The 25,955-nt window shown below is 42.9% G+C and overlaps 1 protein-coding gene across 13 annotated transcripts in view; it reads right to left on the bottom strand.

Annotated features, from left to right (window-relative positions):
* Positions 1–4,571: 4,571 nt before the first annotated feature.
* Positions 4,572–25,955, bottom strand: part of TPST2 (tyrosylprotein sulfotransferase 2) — a 78,219-nt gene continuing 56,835 nt past the window's right edge. For 11 of the 13 annotated variants that reach the window (XM_023559289.2, XM_023559287.2, XM_064272515.1 and 8 more), the window contains 3 exons: positions 10,969–11,167; positions 9,781–9,831; positions 4,572–5,073 (listed from right to left, as the gene is read on the bottom strand). In XM_023559289.2, the coding sequence (XP_023415057.1) occupies positions 4,915–5,073; positions 9,781–9,831; positions 10,969–11,167 (409 nt within the window). In that variant the 3' untranslated portion in view covers positions 4,572–4,914. Of the gene's footprint in view, positions 5,074–7,073; positions 7,123–9,780; positions 9,832–10,968; positions 11,168–25,955 lie in introns of all 13 variants that reach the window. The other 2 variants (XM_023559291.2, XM_003419093.4) reach the window with 1 other exon arrangement.

The raw sequence follows: 25,955 nt of genomic DNA, 5'->3' as shown, positions 1-25,955 counted from the left end.
AATATCTTTTCCCCACATGCTCTTCTGCAACATGACCTGGTCACTCCACCATGAAGAAGTGGGGCCTATTTCTGCTCCCTGCCCTTAAATCTGGGAGGGCCTATGACTACTGAGGCAGAAATGACACTGTGCCAGTTCCAAGCATATCCCTTAACTGACCAGCAGTTCTGCTTCCTGCCTCTTGCAACACTTGCTGTGAAGTAAACCAGCCCCGTATAAGAAGTCCAACCATCCCAGGACTGCCATGCTGTGAGGAAGCCCAAGCTAACCACGTGAAGAGGCTACATGGATAGAGATGCACAATAAGTCTCTAGAAGCTCCAGCCAATCCAGTACAGGCACCAGACATGTGAATAAAGAAGTCTTCAGATGACAGAAGTCCAGCCATCATTCAACAGCAAGAACCACATGGTGGACTCTAGTTAACCCACACAATTGAGAGATTTAATAACAAAGTATTTTATGCCACTAAATTTTGGGCCGCAATAGGTAACTGGAACAATGACGATGGGTGTCTGAGACACGATGCCTTCTGCTACCCAATGAGTGGTGACCCTAAGCTTCCTGTATTCCCTACTTCATCAACTACTGATTCTTTACCCTTGGAGGGGTGCAAAATTTACCCTGTGAGTAGACATAAGAAATAAAAAAAAAAAACCAAGAAAATGGAACTCAAGAATGGAAAATTGACGAGTCCTTTGGAGGATCTGGTGGCTCAGCCAGGTTAGTGGCTATATTAATGAGGTGTGAAAACTGTATTCCCTCCATGTGGCACATGTACAGAAGACTGTACCACAATAACAGGCCACAGGTACAGCTGGCTGGCTATCAGCTGGATGAACATAGAGCCTGATAAGCAGGTATGAATGCTCCCTCACAAGTCATCCCTGATATCAGAATCATGGTGATAATAATCATTATCATTGCTGCAAGTCAGCTCTGACTCATGGCGACCCCGTGTACAACGGAATGAAACATTGGCCGGTCTTGTTCCAGCCTCACAATCATTGGTGGTATGCTCGAGTCCATTGTTGTAGCTATTGTGTTGTGCCTTCCAACACAGGAGGCTCATCTCCCAGCACTATATCAGACAATATCCTATTGTGATCCATAAGGTATTCATTGGCTAATTTTTGGAAGGAGATCACCAGGCCTTTCTTCCTAGTCTGTCTTAGTCTGGAAGCTCTGCTGAAACTTGTCCACCGTGGGCGACTCTGCTAGTATTTGAAATACCGGTAGCATAGCTTCCAGTATCAGAGCAACATGCAATCCACCATAGCTTGACAAACTGACAGATGGGTGGTAGAATTTTTCTAAAAGAAAACCTTCATCATGGGGCCATTAAAAACTCCACTGCTGTCAACTCTGACTTGTTGTTAGGTGCCATCGAGTCAGTTCCAACTCGTAGCGACCCTATGTACAACAGAATGAAATACTGCCTGGTCTTCCGCCATCCTCACAATCGTTATGCTTGAGCCCATTGTTGCAGCCACTGTATCAATCCACCTGGTTGAAGGTCTTGTTCTTTTTTCGCTGACCAAGCATGATGTCCTTCTCCAGGAACTGATGCCTCCTGATGACATATCCAAAGTATGTGAGATGTAGTCTCACCATCCTTGCTTCCAGGGAGCATTGTGGCTGTACTTCTGAGACAGACTTGTTTGTACTTCCAGCAGTCCACAGTATATTCGATATTCTTCACCAACACCACACTTCAAAGGTATCAATTCTTCGGTCTTCCTGACTCATCATCCAGCCTCTGCATGCGTATAAGGCAACTGAAAACACCATGGCTTGAGTCAGGGTACCTTAGTCTTCAAGATGTAGCTTTCGCTATCTAGCTTCACTGAACCAGATAATTTGCTTATTTCATTGATTCTTCCCAACTATTCCATGAAATTGGTACAGTCATTATCCACTTATCCCCATTTTACAGATTAGGAAAACTGAGGTGCAGAGAAATGGAGCTGCTTGCCCATGGTCACGTAGATGGTTAAGTGGTAGAGCCAGGGTGTAACCCTAGTTCTGACTCCAAAGCTAAGTATGTATAATAAAAACAGCACCCAAGTGATGCACAGATTATAATATCTTCACAAATTCAGTAACCAGAAAAGATGATGCATATTTGCCTAAAGATGCATGAGCCAGGGCACAAGTGACATTGGCCCACTGCTCCAAGACAACCTCAAGAAAGGCTTTAGTTTCACAATAAAGTCAATTTCCCACCCAAGTCAGAGGATGTGGGAGCAACCATTTAAGGGGACACTGTATCATAAAGTTGGTATGTCTGCCTTTCACACCAGCAATTCTACTTCTCATTATGGGGAGAAACACTTGTGCACTTGCACGGAGTATGCAAAGCAATACCCACTGCAGTTTCTGGGGGCGAGGTGGAAACTGGGAACACAAAAGGACGGTTTGCTCTGGCATCAGGCAGCTATTAGCAGGAGCGGTAGATCTGTACGTATGCACATGAAAAACCCTCCTATGCAATTTGTTAAATACATTACAGAACAATCCATTCAGAGTCGTATTTTTTATGCATCTTTAAGGCTATGTATTTAAATATTTATACATATGTAAACATTCATAGGAATGTAAATTTATAGAAAAAGACCTGGAAGAATATGCTCCGAAAAGTAGCATTACTTTTAGGGAAGGAGTAGATTTTGAAAGGAAGTGTGAGAGAGAGGGGCCTCTCGCATCCTGACTATAAATTCTTCCGACTGATTTTTATAAAGGTATCCTCATGTAGGACTCTGTAGTTTTTCCCCTCAGATCACATCATGAGGATGAAATGGAAGTGGACTCTGAGACTGGTTTTTCAGGATCAAGACCCAACCCCACCACTAGAGGGCAGGTTCCGGGCCAGAATAGGTTTCTTCCTTCTTTTCCCACACTTCTTTGTTTTCTTACACTGTCGTTTCCCCCTACACCCCAAGCAGTTCTGTGAATATCCAGAGTCTTCATGGATGGGCTTCATAAAAGGTGCAAAATCCTAGAACCATGGGGTCCACACCCATCATCAGATTCTCAAAGGGATAGCACCACACGTGACAAACTGAGCAGCAGATTGATAAATGATAAATAAACGGGAGGGCTTTCCAACCCTCAAAAGCCTAGCCATCTGTTATGGATTGAATTGGTACCCCAAAAGGGTATGGTGAAGTCCCAATGCCTGTTCCTACGACCCTGTTTGGAAATACAGTGTTTCAAGATGTTATCAGTTAACATGAGGTCATAACTGGAGTAGGATGGGTCCTAACCATATATGACTGGTGTCCTTATAAAAGAGGAGAGACACATAGAGAGAGCGAGCACACCACATAACACTGCAGCTGTGAGCCAACGAACGCCCGGGGTGACCAGAAGCTAGGAGAGAAGCACGGGACAGATTCGCAGGGCCCTCAGGAGGAATCAACATGGCCGGTAACCTGATTTGGACTTCTAGCCTCCAGAACTGTGAGACAGTACATTCCTGGTGTGTAAAGCCACCCACTTTGTGATATTCTGTTATGGCAGCCCTAGGAAGTGAATACACCATCCCACTGTAGCCTCAAGAACAAGGAGAGACAAGAACTGCCTAATACTGAGGGCTCATCTTGTACCAGGAACCACTGCCAACATCACCCATTAACCCTTCTGATCCTACAAACCCAGGAAATTTTAACTTCCCCATTATTCAGACAAAAAACTCAAGGCTCAAGCCACACAGCTAGTAAGCAAGCCTAACTCCAAAACCCATGCCCCCAACCACTGTGAGTCACAGCCTTTTCAAAACCTCATATATTATCATGAGATGTCAGGCAAAGGGATATGGGTAAAAGACCTTAACCCTTACAAAGACAAAACTGTTCTGGGCCCAATTACTCCCTCAAGTATTTGAGGGCTCTACAATAAAGGGTCAGCTTGGCAGGCTTGGAGTATTCATGTCCTGCTAATCCCAAAGAAAGGACTGGTCCTTGATAAATTCTAAGCCTGATAAGAGCGTCTTTGTATACCTGGAGCCATGGGCCACACCGGATAGTTTCTGCCAACAGTATGATTTATGGTGGAGGCTTTAGGTCACTTGGGTGGAGGCTATGTCAGTTTGACCTCTGGTGGGGGAGTGGAGGCCGACTGGAGATGGCATAACTACGGTCAGTCTCCAAGCTTACATGACTGATTCCTATGTAAGCCTTGCACGCCAAGACTCAGTTAAGCCTCCCTGGTTGGCAACACTTTGCACTTGTTGTCACGCGTTGGTGCTGGGAGAATTAAGCTCTGTCCATAGGACTCCACTAGGAGAGGACACCTGGAAGCTTGATGTGATTTCTCCTGACTCTGCTCATGGGTCTTCCTCCTTTGCTGATTTCAGTCTGTATCTGTTCACTGTAACAAACCATAACCATAAGCTAACAGCTCTTCTGAGTTCTGTGAGTCCTTCTAGCCAATCATCGAATCCTGGGGGAGGTTCAGCTGCGTCTTCCATGGACCTATTGTCCAGCTCTTGCTTGTGGCCAATCCACCTGACAAAACTCAACATGGGAAAAAAAAAAATCTATTCACACTGTAAAGTAAGACACAGACAAATGAGCCCCTGTTCATTTTATTCAGTTTTTTTTTCCCCCTCTGTGAAACAAAATAGAAGTGAAGAGGAATCAAAGAAAACCTCATATATTAAATTCTTAAATAGATTCTTTGAATTCAAAGTCAGGGTGAATAGGAGAGGCACAGGCTGTGGGCCTTCCCCCGGCAAACAAAGCCACCAAGGCAGTCCCACAAATTAACAAGGACGGCAGATCCACTTCCTAAAAAAAAAAGTTCTTGAGGGGAAAAACATAAAATACCTAAGTTTCAAAAGCTGGACTACTTCCCCAGGCTTTGCTCTCTGCCCTCGCGTGTCCAAAGATAAGAGAGCTTCAAGGTTAAGTTTTCAAAGATTCCGCTTTTGCAAACATATGCAAAGCCATTCCTCATTTGCAGTCCCGTTTTGGCGATTAATAGCAAGCAATATGCTTGGATTAGAGGTCCGATTTCCACTCGAATTCCAAGTTTCTTCTCTTCTTGGCCACAGAAAGCCACTTGCAGAGATCTGGAAGAGGGGAAGACCACATTGAGGCTCAGAGTAATGATTCTGAAAGAGATCTTTTATATTTATAGGTGTGATCACCAAACGTATGGTCTTCAAATGCATAAGAATGTGAGGCTTTATCTATGCATCCCAGATGGCCAGAGAGAATTTGAACAGAAAAACATTTCTTCTTACCCACATTTTCACCCGCTGCAACCTGACCTCAAAGCCCACTGTTCTTATTTATAAAGAGCAAATGGCAAGGATTATGTGAGAAATGCCAATGGATTTCTTGCTTTGGGGGCAAGGAAATGATTACCATTTGTACAGTGCTAACTCTGGCACCAGGGATTGTCTAAAATGTCTGCATATAGTCTCTCATTTACACAGTAAAGTGAGGGAGAAATCTGGCTTTTGTCGATGCGAAGATTGCGGATTCTAATACTCAATCTTCAGAAAGAGGGTGACAGGGTTAGGGAGAAGCATGGAGAAGGGCTGTTTTCAATGGAAGGGTTCTTTTCTTTGGCATTAAATAGAACCCCAGGGTCTTGGTGCAGTGCAGGATTTGAGCCTTGATAATGAATAGACTTGCAGGTTGGTGCGAACTGCATTTAGAGAAAAACTAAAAAATATGCTGATTATTTAAAAATAAGAAGACAAGATTAAAAATAGAGTGCAGGCTAGAAGCTCTAAGTCCCAGCCTTAGAAGAATAATGAAAACACCCATGCAAGTTGGTCCTGACCTTGCTATGGTGCTTCTTAATTACTGTGGGGCTCCCCACAGTCTCCTGATCTGAGAGGCTAGGGACATAGCAACAAGCTCACTCACTGAGATTTTAATAGCAGCACCCATGCCCACACTGAGTGCCTGGCACTTTACAGCTTATAAGCACACTCAGCTGGGCCAGCCCACTTTATCCCACAACCACCCTTGGAGAGGGGCACTTATAAGTCCCCATTCTCCAGATGTGGACAGTGGAGGCTAAGAGAAGTTAAACCTGCAGACCCGTTGCCGTCGAGTTGATTCTGACTCATAGTGACCCTCTAAGACAGAGCAGAACCGCCCCATAGAGTTTCCAAGGGGCACCTGGTGGATCTGAACTGCTAACCTTTTAGTTAGCAGCTAAACCCTGGTGGCATGGTGGTTAAGAACCACAGTTGCTAACTGAAAGGTCAGCAGTTCGAATCCACCAGGTGCTCCTTGGAAACCCAATGCAGCAGTTCTACCTTGTCCTTTAGGGTCCCAAGTCAAGTCAGCATTGACTTGATGGCAATGCAAACCTGCAGAGAGTTCTTGAATCTTTATAATTCCCAGGTTGAGAAGCCCTCTTCCTACCTCTTAGCAAAATATAAAAGGATACACATGCACTGGGAATCGTTCCCTAAAAGCAATCTCCAGAGTAGATGATTTGGGGGAGCTTCTGCCACTTGGTGGCTGTGTGGCCTTCGGCAAGTTAACACCCTTCTCTGTGCTTTGGTTTTCTCCTCTGTAAAATGGGGAGAATGGCGCCACCTGCCCCACAGGGTTAATGGGGGTTAAATGAATACCTTATGAGGAGTACCTGGCCCAATGCTGTGAGGGTTATTCTTAGCACAGAACTACTGTGACTATTATTAGAATATTAATTGCTTTGGGCCCAACCTGATGCTGTTTGTAGCCAAACTTGATGCTGTTTATAGATGTCGGATTGGCAGACAGCATTCTCTGCAAACATGGTTCTAGAATTCCCTCCGTTACTGTGGTCCTTCCTGCTCCCCCCAAGGCCAGACAAACTAAGGGCCTTCTTCGGGCCGGTTCAGCATCACCCCCACCTCCATCCCTGATCCAGAGCCAAGAGACTAAGCCTCCATTCTATAAATAGCTCCCCCAGCCTGTCACCATGGAAACCTCTGCTGGGGCTGGGTCAGCCCACCTCTATGGACACTTCTCCCCAGGCAAGCTCTCCAAGGACAAGCATTTTAGAAAAGTGGCTCCTGGGCTCAGTGGCAGTGGGAACCCCTAGGGAAGTCTGCAGGCCTACCTGGAAATCATGAGCTTCCTAAGTGGGAGGAGGTGCTGTTCTGGTTCACCTGTAGGAAGGTAACACATAGGAAAAGGGTCACTTCTAGGTGTGCGTAGGGGACAGTCTCGCTGCCCTGAGGTTCACTCCTGCAGGCACTCATTTATTGGATAATTACTGTGCACCTACTGCATGCTGGGGATATTATAGGGCACATGCCAGGCCCAGGCCTGTTCTCATGGAGCTTACCTTCCAGTGGGGGACAGACTGCTGAACTAACACAAATGCAAGATAATGTCCAAACCAGGCACTACAATGAGCTGACCACTTCAGAGAAGAAAGGCCTCTATGAGGGAAGGACACTGAAGCCAAGATCTGAAGGTGAGAAATAGCCCAGCCATGCAAAGCTCTGGGTGGAAAACCATTCCAAACTGAGGCAACAGCCAAGACCTGGAGGTGGGAGGTGTGCCTAGAGATGAAGGAGTGAGGGAGATCGCTGAGGAGGCTGGGGAGAAAGGTCAGGGTTTGAAGCACTTTGCAGGGCAGCTCTCCTGGGGATAGGAGTGTTCACCAGGACAGGCATATGTCATCCATTCATATTTGGTTCCTGTTGTTGGCTGCCTTTGAGTTGGACCCTGGCTCAAGGCCACCCCAAACACAATGGAACAAAACACTGCCTGGTCCCACGCCATCCTCATGATTGGTTGTCGATTGGGCCATTGTGATCCATAGGGTTTTCACTGGCTGATTTTTCAAAGTAGATCACCAGGCCTTTCTTCCTAGTTCATCTTAGTCTGGAAGCTCTGCTGAAACCTGTTCAGCATCAGAGCAACACGCAAGCCTCCACTGACAGAAGGTGGTAGCTGCACATGAAGTGCACTGGCCGGGAACTGAACCCAGGTCTCCCACATGGAAGGTCAGAATTCTACCACTGAACCACCGCTGCTTCAAGGTTTTGCTCTTTACAATACAAAAAGCCAACCCTGGGCCACCTAGACATCTGGTATATGCCATACACTGCAGGGGGTATAAGCTGGTCTAACTCTTTTGGAAAACAATTTTAGCTTTGTACTTCGAGGGCCTTTAAAAGATCTGGACCCTTCTACCCACTGATTCCACTGCTAAAAATGTATTCTAAGGGAATAATTCAACGGAGGCCTCTAGCCTGCAAAAAAAAAAAAAAAAAGAGAGAGGTAAAATCAGGATAATATGGACAAGCCATCATTCAGGACACTGGAAACAATCTTAGGGAAGCAGTGAAATAAATGATGGTGCATGAGTACAATAAAGTATGCAAAATGGTAACAGTGAAACCCAAAAGATGGAAAAACATTAAGAAGGCGAACCAAACAGTTTACACACTAGAATCACAACTAATGTCAAACAGATACTCAGGTAGGCAAAAGGAAATACGAAAAAATGGAAACAGATTGTGGATAATCCCCCATCCTCAATTCTGTTTCTAATTCTTGTTACATCATCTTTTTGGTTAAAACAAGTAATAAAGTAGTGCTCACTAGCAGCGCTTTTTCACGGTGGCAAGAGATGGGGACAGGCACACAGTCTCTGATTCCCACAAAGGGAGCACAGACTCCTCCCCCAACTATGAAATGCTCCAAAGTTGTGGCTCTGGGTGCTCGGAGTTCATTAATTTGATAACTAGACTGGGGACTGGTATAGGGTGGTGCACTCTTGATTTTGCCCAATTAAATGAAGCACACATAGAAACTAAAACTACTAATTTTAGCACCACCATGTCACTGAGTAGGGGGATTTTAATACCAAAAAGAAGATGGCTATCATGTCGGTCCACCACTCGTCTGTCAGTATGGTCCTTACTCTGTGGCTTGCATGTTGCTGTGATACTTGGAGATATGCCTCTGGTATTGCAAATACCAGCAGGGTCGCCCATGGTGGATGGGTTTCATGGAGCTTCCAGACTACGACAGGCTAGGAAGAAAAGCCTGGCAATCTACTTCCAAAAATCAGCCAATGAAAACCTTATGGATCATAACAGAATATGTTTCGACTTGCTTGCTTTGGATACGTCATCAGAAGGGACCAAGCACTAGAGGATGACATCATGTTTGGTGAAGCAGAAGGCCAATGAGGGCAAGGGAGACCCTTGGTGAGATGGATTGACAACAACAGCCTTGTGGATGGATTTGAACATGCTGCATGCAGACTGTGAGGATGATGAAGGACCAGCCAACATTTTGTTCTGTTGTACAGAAGGTCACCATGAGTCAGATGGCAGTTATCCATCTATAATGTCAGTAAAGGGCATCGCCCACCTCTCAGGGACACACCTGGGAGGCTCAGTGGGCAGAATCAGAGGATGCACACGGGGGTGCAGGTGCCAATTTATGTCTGCACACGCACACATATACACACTGTAGGTCCCTTTGCGGTTTTCATATTTTGGTAGACGGGTGAAAATTTTGCACTGGGTAGTATTTAGGAACTGCTACTTAAATAAAATTCAATTTAAGTCTAAATCGAAAGCGTGACAGAAAGGCCTTCCAACTGCTCTCAAGCCAGGAGACAACGTGATGGAAGACGAAGGGCCGATGAGATCTGGCCACCTGGAGATGCTGTGACCAAACCCCCCACTTGACAAAGGAGGGAACTGTGACAGACTGGAGAAGTGGGGTGTCCAAGGGCATATAGCAAGCTAGTGGCACAGCCAGAACAACCAGAATTCTGAATTCCCATTGGGGTTTCTAACCTGAAAATATCCTTTCAGATTGGCTGGTGTTTTGTAGTCCCCTTTCAAGACCTGGGAAAGAGAAAAAAATATCACTCTTATGGAAATCACACAAAAATAAAATTTAGTCCATTACCCTCCCCACATCCATCTATCCACCCAACAAATATTTATTGAGCTCACTTATTCCGGCATTATTCCAAGCACTGGGTGTACAACTTAAATAAGACAAATGAATTCCTATTCTTCTAGAATTTCCAGCTCTAGAGGAGGAGTCAGATAATATATAATAATGAACACAAATAAACAAGAACATAGCAACCACTGGGAAGTGCTATCAAGAAACTAAATGAAAGGGATGTGATCAGGAATAACCAAGGGGCTTCTTTTGGTTGGATGGTCAAGAAGGGCCTCTTGGAACAGGTGACCTTTGAGCTGAGCTCTGAAATGCAAGGAAAACCAGCCAGGCTAAGCTCTGAAGGGGACGTTCCAGGCACAGGAGACAGCTGAGGCAAAGGTTCTGAGGCAGGAACCAAAAATTCTGGGCCTCTCGACTCTCTCCTGGTATGGAAGGCACCATATAGACCAATCAGCACTGTCCAACAGAAAATATAATGTGAACTACATACAAAATTCAGAATTTTCTAGTAGCCATATTAAAAAAACAAAAAGAAACATATGAAATTAAAGTTTAATAATATTAATATATTTTATTTAAATTAAAGTATTATTCCAATACAAAAATTATTGAGATAATTTACATATATATATTTTTTAACCATAAGGTTTTTTTTTTTTCATAAGTCTTCGAAATCCCATGTGTTCCTTACACTTAGAGCAGCTTTCAATTTAGACTAGACACATTTCATGGGCTCAAGAGCCACATATAACTAGTAGCTACCATACTGGACAATGCAGGTATAGACAATTTCATTAGCAGAGTCATAAAAGGGAAACAAAAGTAGAAAACAAAATGAGATTACTGTACGACTGGTCTGCTACTAAATGTTGTAGAATCTGAGAGACAGGATACCAGTTGGCTTTGAGCTTCTTTGTAGCCCAAGCGAAAATGGAAATACAGGCAGTTATATGATTCACCAGGTTCCTCAGATAGAAGCAAACCAGCAGCTCAGGAACCAAGAGACTGTTTTCTCAGGGAGCCCCTGCCGAAGCCTGAGAGCCTGCCTTCATGTGTGCACATGCACTTACCCGGTGTGTATTGTTGATGACAATAGGGTCAGGGTTGCCGTAGTTGGGCGGGTTTGCATAGGGGTCATAGCCGAGCCGAGCCAGCATGGGGGCAATCTGGGCCATGTCTCTCACCACATCCCCAGGAATGTGGCCCGTCCACTTGGAGAGTGCTTCCAGGTTTACAGGCTTGATGACCTGGTCCGTGGACCGTTCAATCCTGGGGAGAGAGGACAGGCTGCACTGGGCAAGGGCAGACCCAGACAGCGCCTGGAGGCCTCCCTTGCTCAGTATCCTGAGGCAGTGGGAAAGGTTAGGGAAACCTGACCCCCAGCCCAGTACTGCCACCATCAACTGTGAGACTGTAGATGAGTCACTTTGCCTCATCATACCTTCTTTGTACAATGGGGAAAACAGCATATGGTGGGAAGTCAGAAGAAAGTACTAGGCAGTGCACACTATTGGTTGGTGAATAAATTCTGCTTTCTTGACTTCCCTGATTTTGTACAAATAACTTTGTATTTATACAACTAACATGATTGTGTCCTTGCAAAAAAAAGATTATAAAACATTAAAGATGAAGCTAGAATTAATTATTCCTAGTCCATAACTTGTTGCAAGACCTATGACTTCTTCATTGCAAACACCTTTTTTCAACAATATAAACGGCAACTATACACACGGACCTCACCAGATGGACTACACAGGAATCAAATCAACTATATGTGTGGAAAGAGACAATGGAAAAGCTCGATATCATCAGTCAGAACCAGGCCAGGGGCTGACTGTGGAACAGACCATCAATTGCTCATATACAAGGTCAAGTTGAAACTGAGGGAAATTAGAACAAGTTCACAAGAGCCAAAGTGTGACCTTGAGCATATCCCACCTGAATTTAGAGACCATCTTGAGAACAGATTTGACACGCTGAACACTAATGACTCAAGACCAGACCCAAGTTGTGAGATGACATCAAAGACATCATACATGAAGCAAGAGGTCATTAAAAAGACAAGAGAAAAAGAAAAGACCAAAATGGATGTCAAAAGAGACTCTGAAACTTGTTCTTGAATGTTGGGTAGCCAAAGCAAAAGGAAGAAATGATGAAGTAACAGAAGTGAACAGAAAATTTCAAAGGGCTGCTTGAGAAGACAAAGTGAAGTATTATAACGACATGTGCAAGGAGCTGGACATAGATAGAAAACCAAAAGGGCTTGGCTTGGCATTTGTCGAGCTGAAAGAACTGAAGAAAAAGTCAATCCTTGAGCTGTAATATTGAGGGATTCTACAGGAAAAATACTAAATGAAGCAGGAAGCATCAAAATAAGATGGAAGAAATACAAAGAGTCACTATACCAAAAAGAATTGGTCACTGTTCAACCATTTCAGGAGACAGCATATGATCGGGAGCTGATGGTACTGAAGGAAGAAGTCCAAACTGCACTGAAGCCACTGGCAAAGAAAAAGGCTTTAGGAACTGACGGAATACCAATTGAGATGTTTCAACAAACGGATACAGCACTGGAAGTGTTCACTCGTCTATGCCAAGAAATTTGGAAGACAGCTATCCGGCCAACTGACTGAAAGAGATCCATATTTATGCCTATTCCCAAGAAAGATGAGCCAACCGAATGTGGAAATTATCGAACAATATCATTAATATCACACGCAAGTAAACATTTTCCTGAAGATCATTCAAAAGCAGCTGTAGGAAGTTACGCGACACAACATGGCACTATAGATAAAAGTATAACGCTGTCCCTCCAAAGCAAAGACCTGAAAAACTAAGTAAAACAGAGACAAACATCAGTTCTGGAACCCTAAGTGTCAAATGAAAAGATAAAGAACTCAACCAAGCACTGACTGGAATAAGAAACTGACAGAGAACAGTCAGCAAAGAGAAATACAAGAGGTCCCCTATCAGCTAAGGCAGCACGGATCTGCCATATTGGACTTTGTCGAAGATCTACGGGCAGGGAGTATGGGAAAGCAGCATCATGGAGCTCCCAGCAGGAGACAGGGACCCCAGTAATCAGGGATATACGCTTTCCCACCCCCCACCTTTTTTCCCCCTGCTTGGCCTCTGCTGCTTCCCAGCGGGCCGAGTGGCTGTGGCCCAGGGGGCAGTGGCTCCACACTGCTCGGATTCGCCCTGTCCATACTGGCTGGCTCTTTCAGTAACATTGTGCTGTTGCTGCTGTCACTTTTTTCAGCTTCTTTTGATTTCTTCCCTGCCTCTCATCTCTGCACCCTTGTTTCTCTCAAACACCTGGCTCCGTGTGTCATATTTGCTTCTTCCTGACAGGCTGTGAAGTGCTGCTTGGCTGGGAAACTGCTTCCCCTCATCTGAGCTGCCACACTGGTGGGATCCCTTAGGCCTTTTTTATTTTGTTTTGTTTGTTTTCCTTTTCTTTTCACGGCTTGGGAGCCCCTTGTAGTCAGGATGTACTGTGTGGCTTGGGAGCCACTTCCCTGGTCTGCGCAACCACACCAGTGAGATCACTAGGGGACTTTCTTTATTTTTTCCTTTTTTGTCTTTCTTCATTTTTCAGTTCCTTGTCTCTCTCTACTTACCTTCTTCTCCTGTCTCCTGAATACCTGGTGCTGTGTGCCATCTCTGCCCCTTATAGCCATGCTATATTGCGCAGCTTGGGAGCCACTTTCCCAGTTTGTGCGGTCATGCCAGTGGGATCACTGAGGGCCTTTCTTTTATCTTTTCCTTTCTTTCTTTTTTGTTTTTCTTCATTGCTCAGTTTCTCATCTCTCTCTGCTTTCTTTCCCTTCTTGTCTCCTGAATACCTGGCGCTGTGTGCCATTTCCACCCCTTCTAGATGGGCTGTGCCCCGAGGCCTGGGAGCCACTTCCCTGGTTGCCGGTGGGATCCCTGGGGGCATTTCTTTTTCTTTCTTTCTTTATTTCTCTTTTTCTTTTTTCCTTATTGCTTTTCTTCATTTCTTGATTTCTTGCCTCTCCACTCCAATGGCCAAGTTCCCTCAGCACTTCTTTTTTTGTTTTTTTTGGCTCCTGTTTCTCTCTCTTCTCTCTTCTTTCCCATACCCATCTTAGCTCCACACATCACAACCTCTCCCTTCCTTCCTGCCTATTTGCATCATGCACTGAACATCATACCCCCAAGCAGCACAGGCATGGCCTACTGGAATCTGCCCTGCACTGACCCCCGGCCTGCTCTGTCAGCCCCACTACTTAACACAGACAACCCATCCCCTTCAGCTGGACCTGCCCTGCTGCACCACAGCTGAGCAACTGGCCCTGCCCACGGGACAAGGTGAAAAGTATCCTGTCCACAGATGAGCAAACAACAAAGAATGCACACCTGCCTGCTCAGACATAACCAAATAAAACAAAAGAGCAGGATGAAACAAACAAATACACAATCAATAAATGAAGAAAATAACTACTTAATGTCCCAAAGACAGCAGACAATATCAAAACATAAGAAAAATAAGACACGATGGTTCCAACAGGCACCCAAAATGAAATACCAGTTGACTTTCCAATAGAAAAGGTATGGAACTACCTCATAGATAATTCAAATCTCTAACCTTCAAAGCTAACCAAGGCTTGAAGCAAAAAGCAGACAAAAAATGAGGAAAAAGAAGACAAATCATGTAAAAGGCAGACAAATTCATGGAAAATTCAGACCAAAAAAAAAAAAGGAAGAATTCAGGAAAAAAAATACAAGAACAAAATGTCCAAATAAACTCACAACTAGAAATCAAACAAAAACAACAACTAGAAATCCAAAAGATAAACAAAAAGATTTCAGAAATGGACAGCGTTATAGAAGGTCTGAGGAACAGGTTTGAAACAATGGAAGACAAGATCAGCATAATTGAAGACAAATCCTTGGATACAACTTTGAGGAAAAATCAGAAAAAAGAACGAAAAATGAAGAAACCCTAAAAATGATGTGGGATACAATCAAAAGCAACAATTTGCAAGTGATCAGAGTTCCAGAACAAGGAGAGAAAACGGAAAACACAGAGAGGATCATTGAAGAATTGCTGACAGAAAGCTTCCCTAATATGAAAGATGAACAACTGACCATCCAAGAAGCTCCATGAACCCCATATAGGATAGACCCCCAAAAGAAAATCACCAAGGCATAGCATAGTCACACTTGCTAAAACCAAAGACAAAGAAAGAATCCTGAGAACAGCTTGAGAAAAACGAAAAGCCACATACAGAGAGCAAACAGTAAGACTAAGCTTTGATTAATCAGCAGAAACCATGCAGGTAAGAAGGCAACGGGATGACATGCATAAAACTGTGAAAGAAAAAATGGCCAACCAACAATAACATATCCTGCAAAACTCTCCTTCAAATACGATGGTGAAATTAGGACATTTCCAGATAAACAGAAATTAAAGGAATATGTAGAACCCAAGGCAAACCTACAAGAATTATTAAAGGGAGTCCTTCAGTTTGAGAACAAACAACATCAGACCACAGCCTGATTCTTGGACACAAGATCGCACCAGCCAGATACCAACCTAGGAAATGGACTCTCAAGGACTATTCAAAACCAAAAAATTTACAACAGGGAACCAGAGAGATTAATCTGTAAACGACAACAATGTCAGAACAATAAAAGAATGAATAAATGGTGTAGGTGCAGAACTTGCTAATGGAGAGGAAGGCAAGGTGATACCAAGTAATACTACACTGGTTCAAACCTAGGAAGATAAGGGTAAATTTCAGGTTAACCACAAAGAAAGTTATCAAACCTACTCATCAAACTAAAGAAGAAAAACATAAAGTCTCAGTATAAACAAAATCTATAAAAACAAAAGAAATGGAAAAAAAATCCATAAACAAAATGAATTCAGCACAGGAGAGTAAGAGGAACAAAGAAAATCTCTGCACCGCAAAAAAAAAAGCACTACAAAATGATAGCAATAAACTCATACCTATCAATAATTTTTATCAATAATTACACTGAACATAAAGGGCCTAAATGCACCCATAAAGAGACAGAAAGTGACAAACAAAACCAAACCCAGTGCCGGCGAGTCAATTCCGACTCATAGCGACCCTATAAGACAGAGTAGAACTGCCCCATAGAGTTTCCAAGAGAAAGTGATAGAACGGGAAAAAAAAAAAAAAAACAGGATCCATCAATATGCTGTCTAAAAGAGAAACACCTTAGAAACAAAAAAGTAAATTTATTAAAAATCAAAGGATGGAAAAAAATATATCAAGCAAACAGCCACCAAAAAAAGCAGGTACGGCAATACTACTCTCAGGTAAAATAGACTTTAAAACTAAATCCACCATAAAAGAAAAAGATTAAAGAGACAATTCATCATGAACCCATAGCTATAAAAAATATCTATGCACCCAATGACAGGGCTCCAAATACATAAAACAAACTAACAGCACTGAAAAGAGAAACTGACAGTTCCACAATAATAGTAGGAGACTTCAACACACCACTCTAGATAAAGCATAGAACATCTGAGAAAGAAACACAGCAAAGATACAGAAGATCTAAAGGACACAATATAGAACACTCTGCCCAACAGCTGCAAAGTACACATTCTTTTCCAACACACATGGAATGTTCTCTAGCATAGGCCACAGAGCAACCCTCAACAAAATCCAAAGCACTGATATAATACAAAGTATCTTCTCTGACCACAATGCCATCAAAGTAGAAATTAACTACAGGAAGAGCAAAGAAAAAAAAATCAATTACATGGAAACTGAATAACACCCTGCTTAAAAATCACTGGGTAAAAGAAGAAATCACAGCTGGAATAAAAAAAAAAATTCCTAGAATCAAAAGAGAATGAAAACATATCATACCAAAACCTTTAGGACACAGCAAAGGCAGTCCTCAGAGACCAATTCATAGCAATAGATATATGCACCAGAAACGAAAGAAGGGACAAAATCAAAACATTAGTTACATAGCTCGAAAAACTAGAAAGAGCAAAAGAAACACATACCCACCAAAAGAAAGGAAATAATAAAGATCAGAGCAGAAATAAATGAAACAGAGATAGAAAAACAATAGAAAGAATCAACAAAACCAAAAGTTGGTTCTTTGAAAGGATCAACAAAATCGACACACCACTGGCCAAACTGAAAAATGAAAAACAAGAGAGGATGCAAATAACCCAAATAAGAAATGAAACAGGAGACAACAGACCCAACAGAAATAAAAACGATCATAACAGAGTATTATGAAAAACTATACTCCAACAAATTTGAAAACCTAGAGGAAATGGACAAATTTCTAGAAACACACTACCTACCCAAACCCAAAATGATGCTGAAAATCTGAACAAACCTATAACAATAGATTGAAAAGGCAATAAAAAAAAACTCCCAGCAAAAAAAATCCCTGGCCCAGATGGGTTCACTGAAGAATTCTACCAACCAGTGAGAAGAGCTTATACCAATACTACTACTCAAACTATTTCAGAACACAGAAAAAGAAGTGATACTTCCGAATTCATTCTATGAAGCCAGCATAACCCTGATACCAAAACCAGACAAAGATACCACAAAATAAGAAAACTGCAGGCCAATATCTCTCATGAATATAGATGCAAAAATTCTCAACAAAATTCTAGCCAGTAGAATTCAACATTGTATCAAAAAGAAATAATACACCATGACCAAGTAGGATTCATACCAGGTACGCAAGGATGATTCAACATTAGAAAATCAACCAACGTAATCTACCACATGAATAAAAGAATCACATGATCATCTCAATCCAGAAAAGGCATTCGACAAAGTCCAACACCCATTCCTGATCAAAACTCTCAAGGGCATCTATGCAAAACCAACAGCCAACATCATTCTTAATAGGGAGAGGCTGAAAACATTCTCCCTGAGAACAGGAACAAGACTAGGATGCCCTTTATTACCACTCCTATTTAACATTGTGTTGGAAGTCCTAGCTAGAGCAAAATGGCAAGAAACAGAAATAAAGGGCATCATATTGGTAATGAAGAAGTAAAACTGTCCCTATCTGTGGATGATATGGGAGACTGGGTTTTTTTTTTGCGGGGCCGGGGGGGGGGGTATGATACTATACATAGAAAACCAAAAGACTCCATGAGCAAACTACTGGAACTAATAGAAAGATTCAGCAGAGTAGCACGATACAAGATAAACACACAAAAATCAGTTGGATTTGTATATACCAATAAAGAGAATGATGAAAAGGAAATTGAGAAAACGATTCCATTTATAATAGCAGCCCCTAGAATAGTAAAATACTTAGGAATCAATCTAGTCAGGGATGTAAAAGACCTATACAAAGAAAACTACTGCAAAAAACCAAAAGAGATCTATATAAACAGAAAAACATACCATGCTCATGGATAGGTAGGCTAAACATTGTGAAAACGACAATTCTATGCAAAGCCATTTACGAATACAATGCAACCCCGATCCAAATACCAACAACATTCTTTAGAGAGATGGAAAAGCTAACCATTAACTTTATAAGGAAAGGAAAGAAGCTGTGGATACGTAAAGCACTATCGAAGAAGAATAAAGTAGGAGGACTCGTACTGCCTGACCTCAGAGCCTACTATACAGCTACGGTAGTCAGAACACCCTGGTACTGGTATGACAGATACACTGACCAGTGGATCAGAATTTAGAACCCAGATGTAAATCCATCCACCTACCGTCACCTGATCTTGCACAAGGGCCCAAAGTCCATCAAATGGGGAAGAGACAGTCTTTTTAACAAATGGTGCTGGCAAAACTGGATGTCCATCTGCAAAAAAATGAAATAGGACCCATACCTCACACCATACACAAAAACTAATTCAAAATGGATCAAAGACCTAGATATAAAGCCAAAAACTATAAGATCATGGAAATAAAAATAGAATCAATGATAGAGGCCCTAATACATGGCATTAACAGGATACAAACCATAACTAACAACACACAAACTCCAGAAGATAAGCTAGATAACTGGGATCTTCTAAAAATTAAACACTTAAGCTCATCAAAGGACTTCACCAAAAGAGAACCTACAGACTGGGAGAAAATTTTTGGCTAGTACACATCGGCAAAGGTCTAATCTCTAAAGTCTACAGGAAAATCCATCACCTCTACAACAAAAAGACAAATAATCCAATTAAAAAACAGGCAAAGGAAATGAACAGATAGTGCACCAAAGAACACGTTCAAGCAGCTAACAGACACATGAGAAATGCTCATGATCACTACCATTAAAAAAAAAAAAAATTTTTTTTTTTTTTTTTTTACTACCATTAACCATTTAGAGACATACAAATCAAATCACTGTGAGATAGCATCTCACCCCGGCATTACTGGCAGGAATCAAAACAATGGAAAATAACAAATGTTAGAGAGGCTGCGGGGAGATCAGAACTCTTATGCACTGCTGGCGGGAATGCAAAATGATACAACCATTTTGGAAAAGCGATATGGTGCTTCCTTAGAAAGCTAGAGATAGAAATACCACATGATCCAGCAATCCCACTCCTAGGAATATATCCTAGAGAAGAATCATCACACGAATAGACACATGCACACCCATGTTCATTGCAGCACTATTCACGACAGCAAAAAGATGGCAACAACCTAGATGTCCATCAACAGATGAATGGATAAACAAACTGTGGTGCATACACACAATGGAGTAGTACGCCATGATGAAGAACAATGATGAATCTGCAAAGCATCTCACAACATGGATGAATCTGGAAGGCATTATGCTGAGTGAATAAGGTCAACCACAAAACGGGATATACTGTATGAGACCACTACTATAAAAACTCATGAAAAGGCTTACACACAAAAAGAAACAATCTTTGATGGTTACAAGGGAAGGGAGGGGCGGGGATTGAAAAACACTAAATAGACAATAGCTAAATGATAACTTTGGTGAAAGGTAAGACAGTACACAATACTGGGGAGGCTAGCACAGCTTGTCCAAGGCAAGGTCATGAAGTTCCATAGACACATCCAAACTCCTTGAGGGACTGAACTGCTGGGCTGAGGGCTGTGGGGACCATGGTCTGAGGGAACAATCTAGCTCAACTGGCATAACATAGTTTATAAAGAAAATGTTCTATGTTCCACATTGGTGAGAAGTGTCTGGGGTCCTAAAAGCCTATGAGCAGCCATCTAAGATACTCCACTGGTCTCACTCCTTGGGGAGCAAGGGAGAATAAACTAAAGACACAAGGGAAGGATTAGTCCAAAGGACTAACTGACCACAACTACCACAGCCTCCACCAGACTGAGTCCAGCACAACTAGATGGTGCCTGGCTACCACTGACTGCTCTGATAGCAATCACAATACAGGGTCCTGAACAGAGCTGGAGAAAAATGTAGAACAAAATTCTAACTCACAAAAAGAGACCAGACTTACTGGTCTGACAGAGACTGGAGAAACCCTGAGAGTATGGCACCCAGACACCCTTTTAGCTCAGTAATGAAGTCACTCCTGAGGTTCATCCTTTATCCAAAGATTACAAACCCACTGCCAACAAGTCCATTCCGACTCATAGTGACCCTACAGGATAGAGCAGAACTGCCCCCCAGAGTTTCCAAGGAGTGCCTTGGATTCAAACTGCTGACCTTTTGGTTAGCAGCCGTAGCTCTTAACCACTACACCACCAGGTTTTCCATCCAAAGATTAGATAGGCCCATAAAATAAAACAAGACTAAAGGGGCACACCACCCCTGGGGGAAGCATTAGAAGGCAGGAAGGGACAGAAAGGCTGGTAATAGGGAACCCAAAGTCAAGAAGGGAGAGTGGTGACATGTTATGGGGTTGTTAACCAATGTAATACAACAATATGTGTACTAACTGTTTAATGAGAAGCTAGTTTGTTCTGTAAACCTTCATCTAAAGCACACACACAAAAAAAGGGTCTAAAAAAAAAAAAAAAAAAAGTTGAGCTACTTAAGAGTCAGAGCCCCGGTACTTTTTCTTTTATTAAAAAAAAAAAAAAGTGGCTGAAGCAATGTATCGACAGGGAGTTGTCATATTCAAGCTGGATTCAGAAGAGGACGTAGAACCAGGGATATCATTGCTGGTGTCAGATGCCTCCTGGCTGAAAGCAGAGAATGCCAGAAAGATGTTTACCTGTGTTTTACTGACTACGCAAAGGCATTCGGCTGTGTGGATCATAACAAATTATGGATAACATTGCGAAGAATGGGAATTCTAGAACACTTAATTGTGCTCCTGAAGAATCTGTACATAGATCAAGAGGCAATCATTCGAACAGAACAAGGGGATGCTACCTGGCTTAAAGTCAGGAAAGGTGTGCAGCAGGGTTGTGTCCTTTCACCATACCTATTCAATCTGTATGCTGAGCAAATAATCTGGGAAGCTGGACTTTATGAAAAAGAACAGGGCATCAGGATTGGAAGAAGACTCATTACCAACCTGCGTTATGCAGCTGACACAACGTGGCTTGCTGAAGGTAGAGAGGACTTGAAGCACTTACTGATGAAGATCAAAGACCACAGCCTTCAGTATGGATTACACCTCAGAGTAAAGAAAACAAAAATCCTTACAACTGGCCAATAAGGAACATCATGATAAACAGAGAAAGATTGAAGTTGTCAAGGACTTCATTTTCTTGGATCCACGATCAACACCCATGGAAGCAGCAGTCAGGAAATCAAAGGACATATTACATTGGTCAAATCTGCTGCAAAAGATCTCTCTAAAGGGTTGAAAAGCAAAGATGTCACCTTGAAGACTAAGGTATGCCTGACCCAGCCATGGTGTTTTCAGTTGCCTCATATGCACGTAAAAGCTGGACAGTGAATAAGGAAGACCGAAGAAGAGCTGACACCTCTGAATTGTGGTGTCCGAGAAGAATACCGAATATACATGAACTGCCAAAAGAACAAACAAATCTGTCTTGGAAAAAGTACAACCAAGATGCTCCTTAGAAGCAATGATGGTGAGGCTATGTCTCACATACTTTCGACATATTATCAGGAGGGAGCAGACCCTGGAGAAGGACTTCATGCTTGGTGAAGTTGACAGTCAGTGAAAAATAGGAAGACCTTCAACAAGATGGACTGACACAGTGGCTGCAACAATGGGCTCGAGCATAACCATGATTGTGAGGATGGCACAGGACTGCCAGTGTTCTGTTCTGTTGTACGTATGGCTGCTATGAGTTGGAACCGACTCGATGGCACCGAACAACAGTCCATAACTCCCTATAGGTACCCAGTCTTAGCATTTCAGACGCCCCGGGTGGTACAATCAGTTAAGTACACAGATCGTAACCAAAAGTTTGGCAGCTCAAACCCAACCAGGTGAGCCTTGGAAGAAAGTCCTGGTGATCTGCTTCTCAAAGATCACAGCCATGAAAATCCTATGGCGCACAGTTCTACTCTGACACACATGGGGTCACCATGAGTTGGAACTGACAACTGGTTTTTCTTAGCATTTTGGAGTACATCTCATCCCTTTAATAGTAGAACATTTAAGAGCAGACTCAGGAGCCAGACTGCCTGGGTTCACACGCCTGTTCCACCACCACTAGTTGAGTGGCCTTGGGTGAGTTTTTTTACATCTCTGAGTCTCAGTTTCTCATCTATAAAATGGGACTAACAGTACCTAGTCATTGGGCTGTAATAAAGATTAAATGAGTTAATACAAGGAAAGTACCTAGAAGAGTATATCGCATATTATAAGCTCTCAATAAGCATTAGCAACCAAACACACACATAGACACAGGGAAAATCTATAAATCTACTGTTTTGTTTTTAGGTTTTAAAATAGAAATTGCATGCTATATGTATTGTTCTGTAATTTTTTTTCACTCAACAATATCTCGTTCTTTTTTTCAGTCATGTAGCATTCTACAGCATGAATATATGATATCTTATTTTTCCATTCCCCTAGAAATGGGGGCATTTAGGTTGTTCCCAGCCTTTTACTGCTACAAAATACCAACCATTATCTCATAGGTGCCTCCTTGCACTCCCCTGTAACAGGTTTCTCAAGTCACCTGAATCCTGAAGATCTTACCAATTATAGTTCAGGCACCTTGTAGAATGAGAGAGTGGGGATCGACGACATATTTCTAGACGATTCCATCACAACTAAGACATGACTTGGTGAAGAAGAACAGGAACAGAAAGAGAATGCAAAAAGAAGACAGGCCTGGCAATGAAGAGAACTGGGGAAGGTGAAAGGGCATGGAGTGGTGGGAGGCACGTGGATTTGAAGTCTGGAGACCTAATTTAAATCTCAGCTCTACCCAATCTCTCTAAAGTCTCAAGTGTGTGCATGGCCTTTGGCACACACTTGCATCTCCAGGACTTTAAGGATACCGAATAACGTGACCATATCCCAGAACATGCCTGGGAGCAATGCTTGATAAGAGTCAATAAAACCAGAAATAGCCTAAGTGCCCAACAATAAAAAAAAAAAAAAAAACCGACAATAGGGGATCTTAAATAGAACACAGTAATCATGTACTGGAATAGTATACAGCCATTCAAAATGATGTCACAGCAACACGCTGGATGCCATGGGTGAGTCGTCCCCCCGGTAAAGTGAATAAAGTTTACAAAGTCCTATGTTCAGCAGGACTCGTTTTATCAACTGCACTGACAAAGGACCAGAAGGCCATGTATCAAAATATGGATGGTGTAATTATGGGTTGTAGTTCCTTTGTTTTTTGTATACCCAAAATCCAATGCTGTCCAGTCAGTTCTGACTCATGGTGACCCTATAGGATGCAGCAGAACTGCTGCATAGGGTTTCTGAGGAGCACCTGGTAGATTCGAACTGTCGACCTTTTGGTTGACAACCAAATGCTTAACCACTGCGCCTTCAGGGCTCCTCTTTTTTGTGTATTCCCCAATTTTCTACGATAAAGATATATCCATTTGGTAATCTGATTTTTTGTCATCATAACTTACAAAATCCCAGCTCCGGCACCAACCATACCTCATTCTTTTTTTCCAACTGTGTAGCGTTTCATAGTATGAATGCGTGTGTGATGAAGTGAGTTCCTTTGTGTGGTCTTTTGCCTTGATTCTCTTAAACTGCTTGACAGATTTTTCCCCTAAGCCCTGCGGAGTACCTTTGCCCTAGTTTTCTACCCCAGCGGGTTTGTTACTTTTGTCCGGGTTGACTGACATTTCCTGGGCAAGCTGTAAACAACCTGACTTTTTGTCTGGCTCTGGACTGCAGCTTGCCTGTGACTGGTATGCACGTTATAGCGATTAGTCAATATACTATGTAAATGAAGTGACTATGGCCTATACAAATAAAATAAAAACAAAAACATGTGCTATAGCCTAGTATGCAAATGAAGTGTCTGGGGCCTACCCAGAGGGGATTGGTCAGTTTGCGGGCCCCCCATTGGGAGGGGTCATGCCTTGAAATTGACAAGGAGTTGTGTATGTGTACTCAGCCAGACCCACAGAAAGAAGCGGGAAGAGAAGCAGCAGGAGGATGAAAGAAGAGAGAAGAAATAGAGAGAAAGGAGGCAAGGAACCTCCTAAAAGAGCCATAACACGGGGTAAGGGCTGTAACCCTGAAAGCAGCAAACAGCCCAGAAGGGCCTACAGCATAATCAGCGGATACAGACAGCAGGGCCAAGAGGAGCCTGTCCTGAGGGGGCTGAGAGGAGGCCTACACAGATGACAGGAGCAGAGAGAGCTGTCCTGCACTGAAGAAGGGGGACTTTGCCTACATGCTTCCCGACCCTGATCCTAAGTTGGAGCTTGCTGATCCCGACCCCGAGATGTACCCTGTTACTTCCTTAGTAAACTACTCGACTATAAGTATGGTCTGTGAGTTCTGTGTGGCCAATACAACAGATTAGCAAACCCAGAAGAGGCAAGGAAAGCGCCCAGGGAGTGACAGTTGGTGTGATAATTGGCAAAAAGGTTGGAGGATGGAGGTATGTCTGACCTTCATCCCGCAGGAGTCAGCTTTGGGTTGGTTCTGGTCATTATCCCCCTTGAAGTTAGACAGATTCTCGTGTTACAACTACCACCGCTTTACAATATGATAGCTTATTTTTGCATTCCCCTAAAAATGGACAGCACCAACTGGCTGGGGTGCCCAGCATGGCGGCACTCTACTGCCAGGGGAAGAGCTGCTTCAAGCCTCCAGCTCTGGACGTGGCCCAGACCTCTTTGGGATGGAGCCTAGCAGGCACCAGCCATGGGAGCAAGGGTGTTATGGATCAAATTGTGTCCCTAAAAAAAGTGCTGGAATCCTATAACCCCTATTAAAAGAAACAAAAAACAAAAACTTCATCGTTGTCAATTCGATTCCAACTCAAGGCAACCCCATGTGTTATGGAGTGGAACTGAGTTTTATAAGGTTTTCTTGGCTGTAATCTTTACAGAAGCAGATCGCCAGGACTTTGTTCCATGGAGCCACTGGGTGGGTTCGTACTGCCAACCTTTAGGTTAGCAACTAATCACAAACCACTTTCACCACCGAGACTCTTTGTAACTCCTATACCTCTGAGTGTAATGTAATTATCTTACATCTGATGTAATATAGTGTAATTATTTTCCATAACACAATCTAATGTAATAGCCATCAATCAGTTGAGGTCATATGAGTGTAGGGTAGATCCTAAAACCTAATCACTTCTGAGTTACATAAAGAGTAGCACACAGAGACACACACATACACACACACGCACATGCACACACACGCACATGCATACGCACACACACACACGGGGGAAAATAGATGCCAGGTGAGGATCCTCTACAAGCCAAGGAACCCAAAATGTGCAGGGCTACCAACAAGGAAGGAATGGACATAGCCAAGACCCCGATTTGGGCATTTAGCCTCTAGAACTATGAGAAAATAAATTTCTGATCTTTAAAGCCACACACTTGTGGTGGCAGCATTAGGTAACGAGACAAAGAGGAGGACCGCCCTTGTGCCGGGCTCTCAAGGATACCCTGGCCTGATCGGGGTGGACACATGCAGGGACAGCATGCTCCACTCCTACATGCTTCATGT

This window comes from Loxodonta africana, chromosome 19 (genome assembly GCF_030014295.1).
Source record: "Loxodonta africana isolate mLoxAfr1 chromosome 19, mLoxAfr1.hap2, whole genome shotgun sequence".
NCBI lineage: Eukaryota > Metazoa > Chordata > Mammalia > Proboscidea > Elephantidae > Loxodonta > Loxodonta africana.
This window is presented reverse-complemented; position numbering and strand designations above follow the sequence as displayed.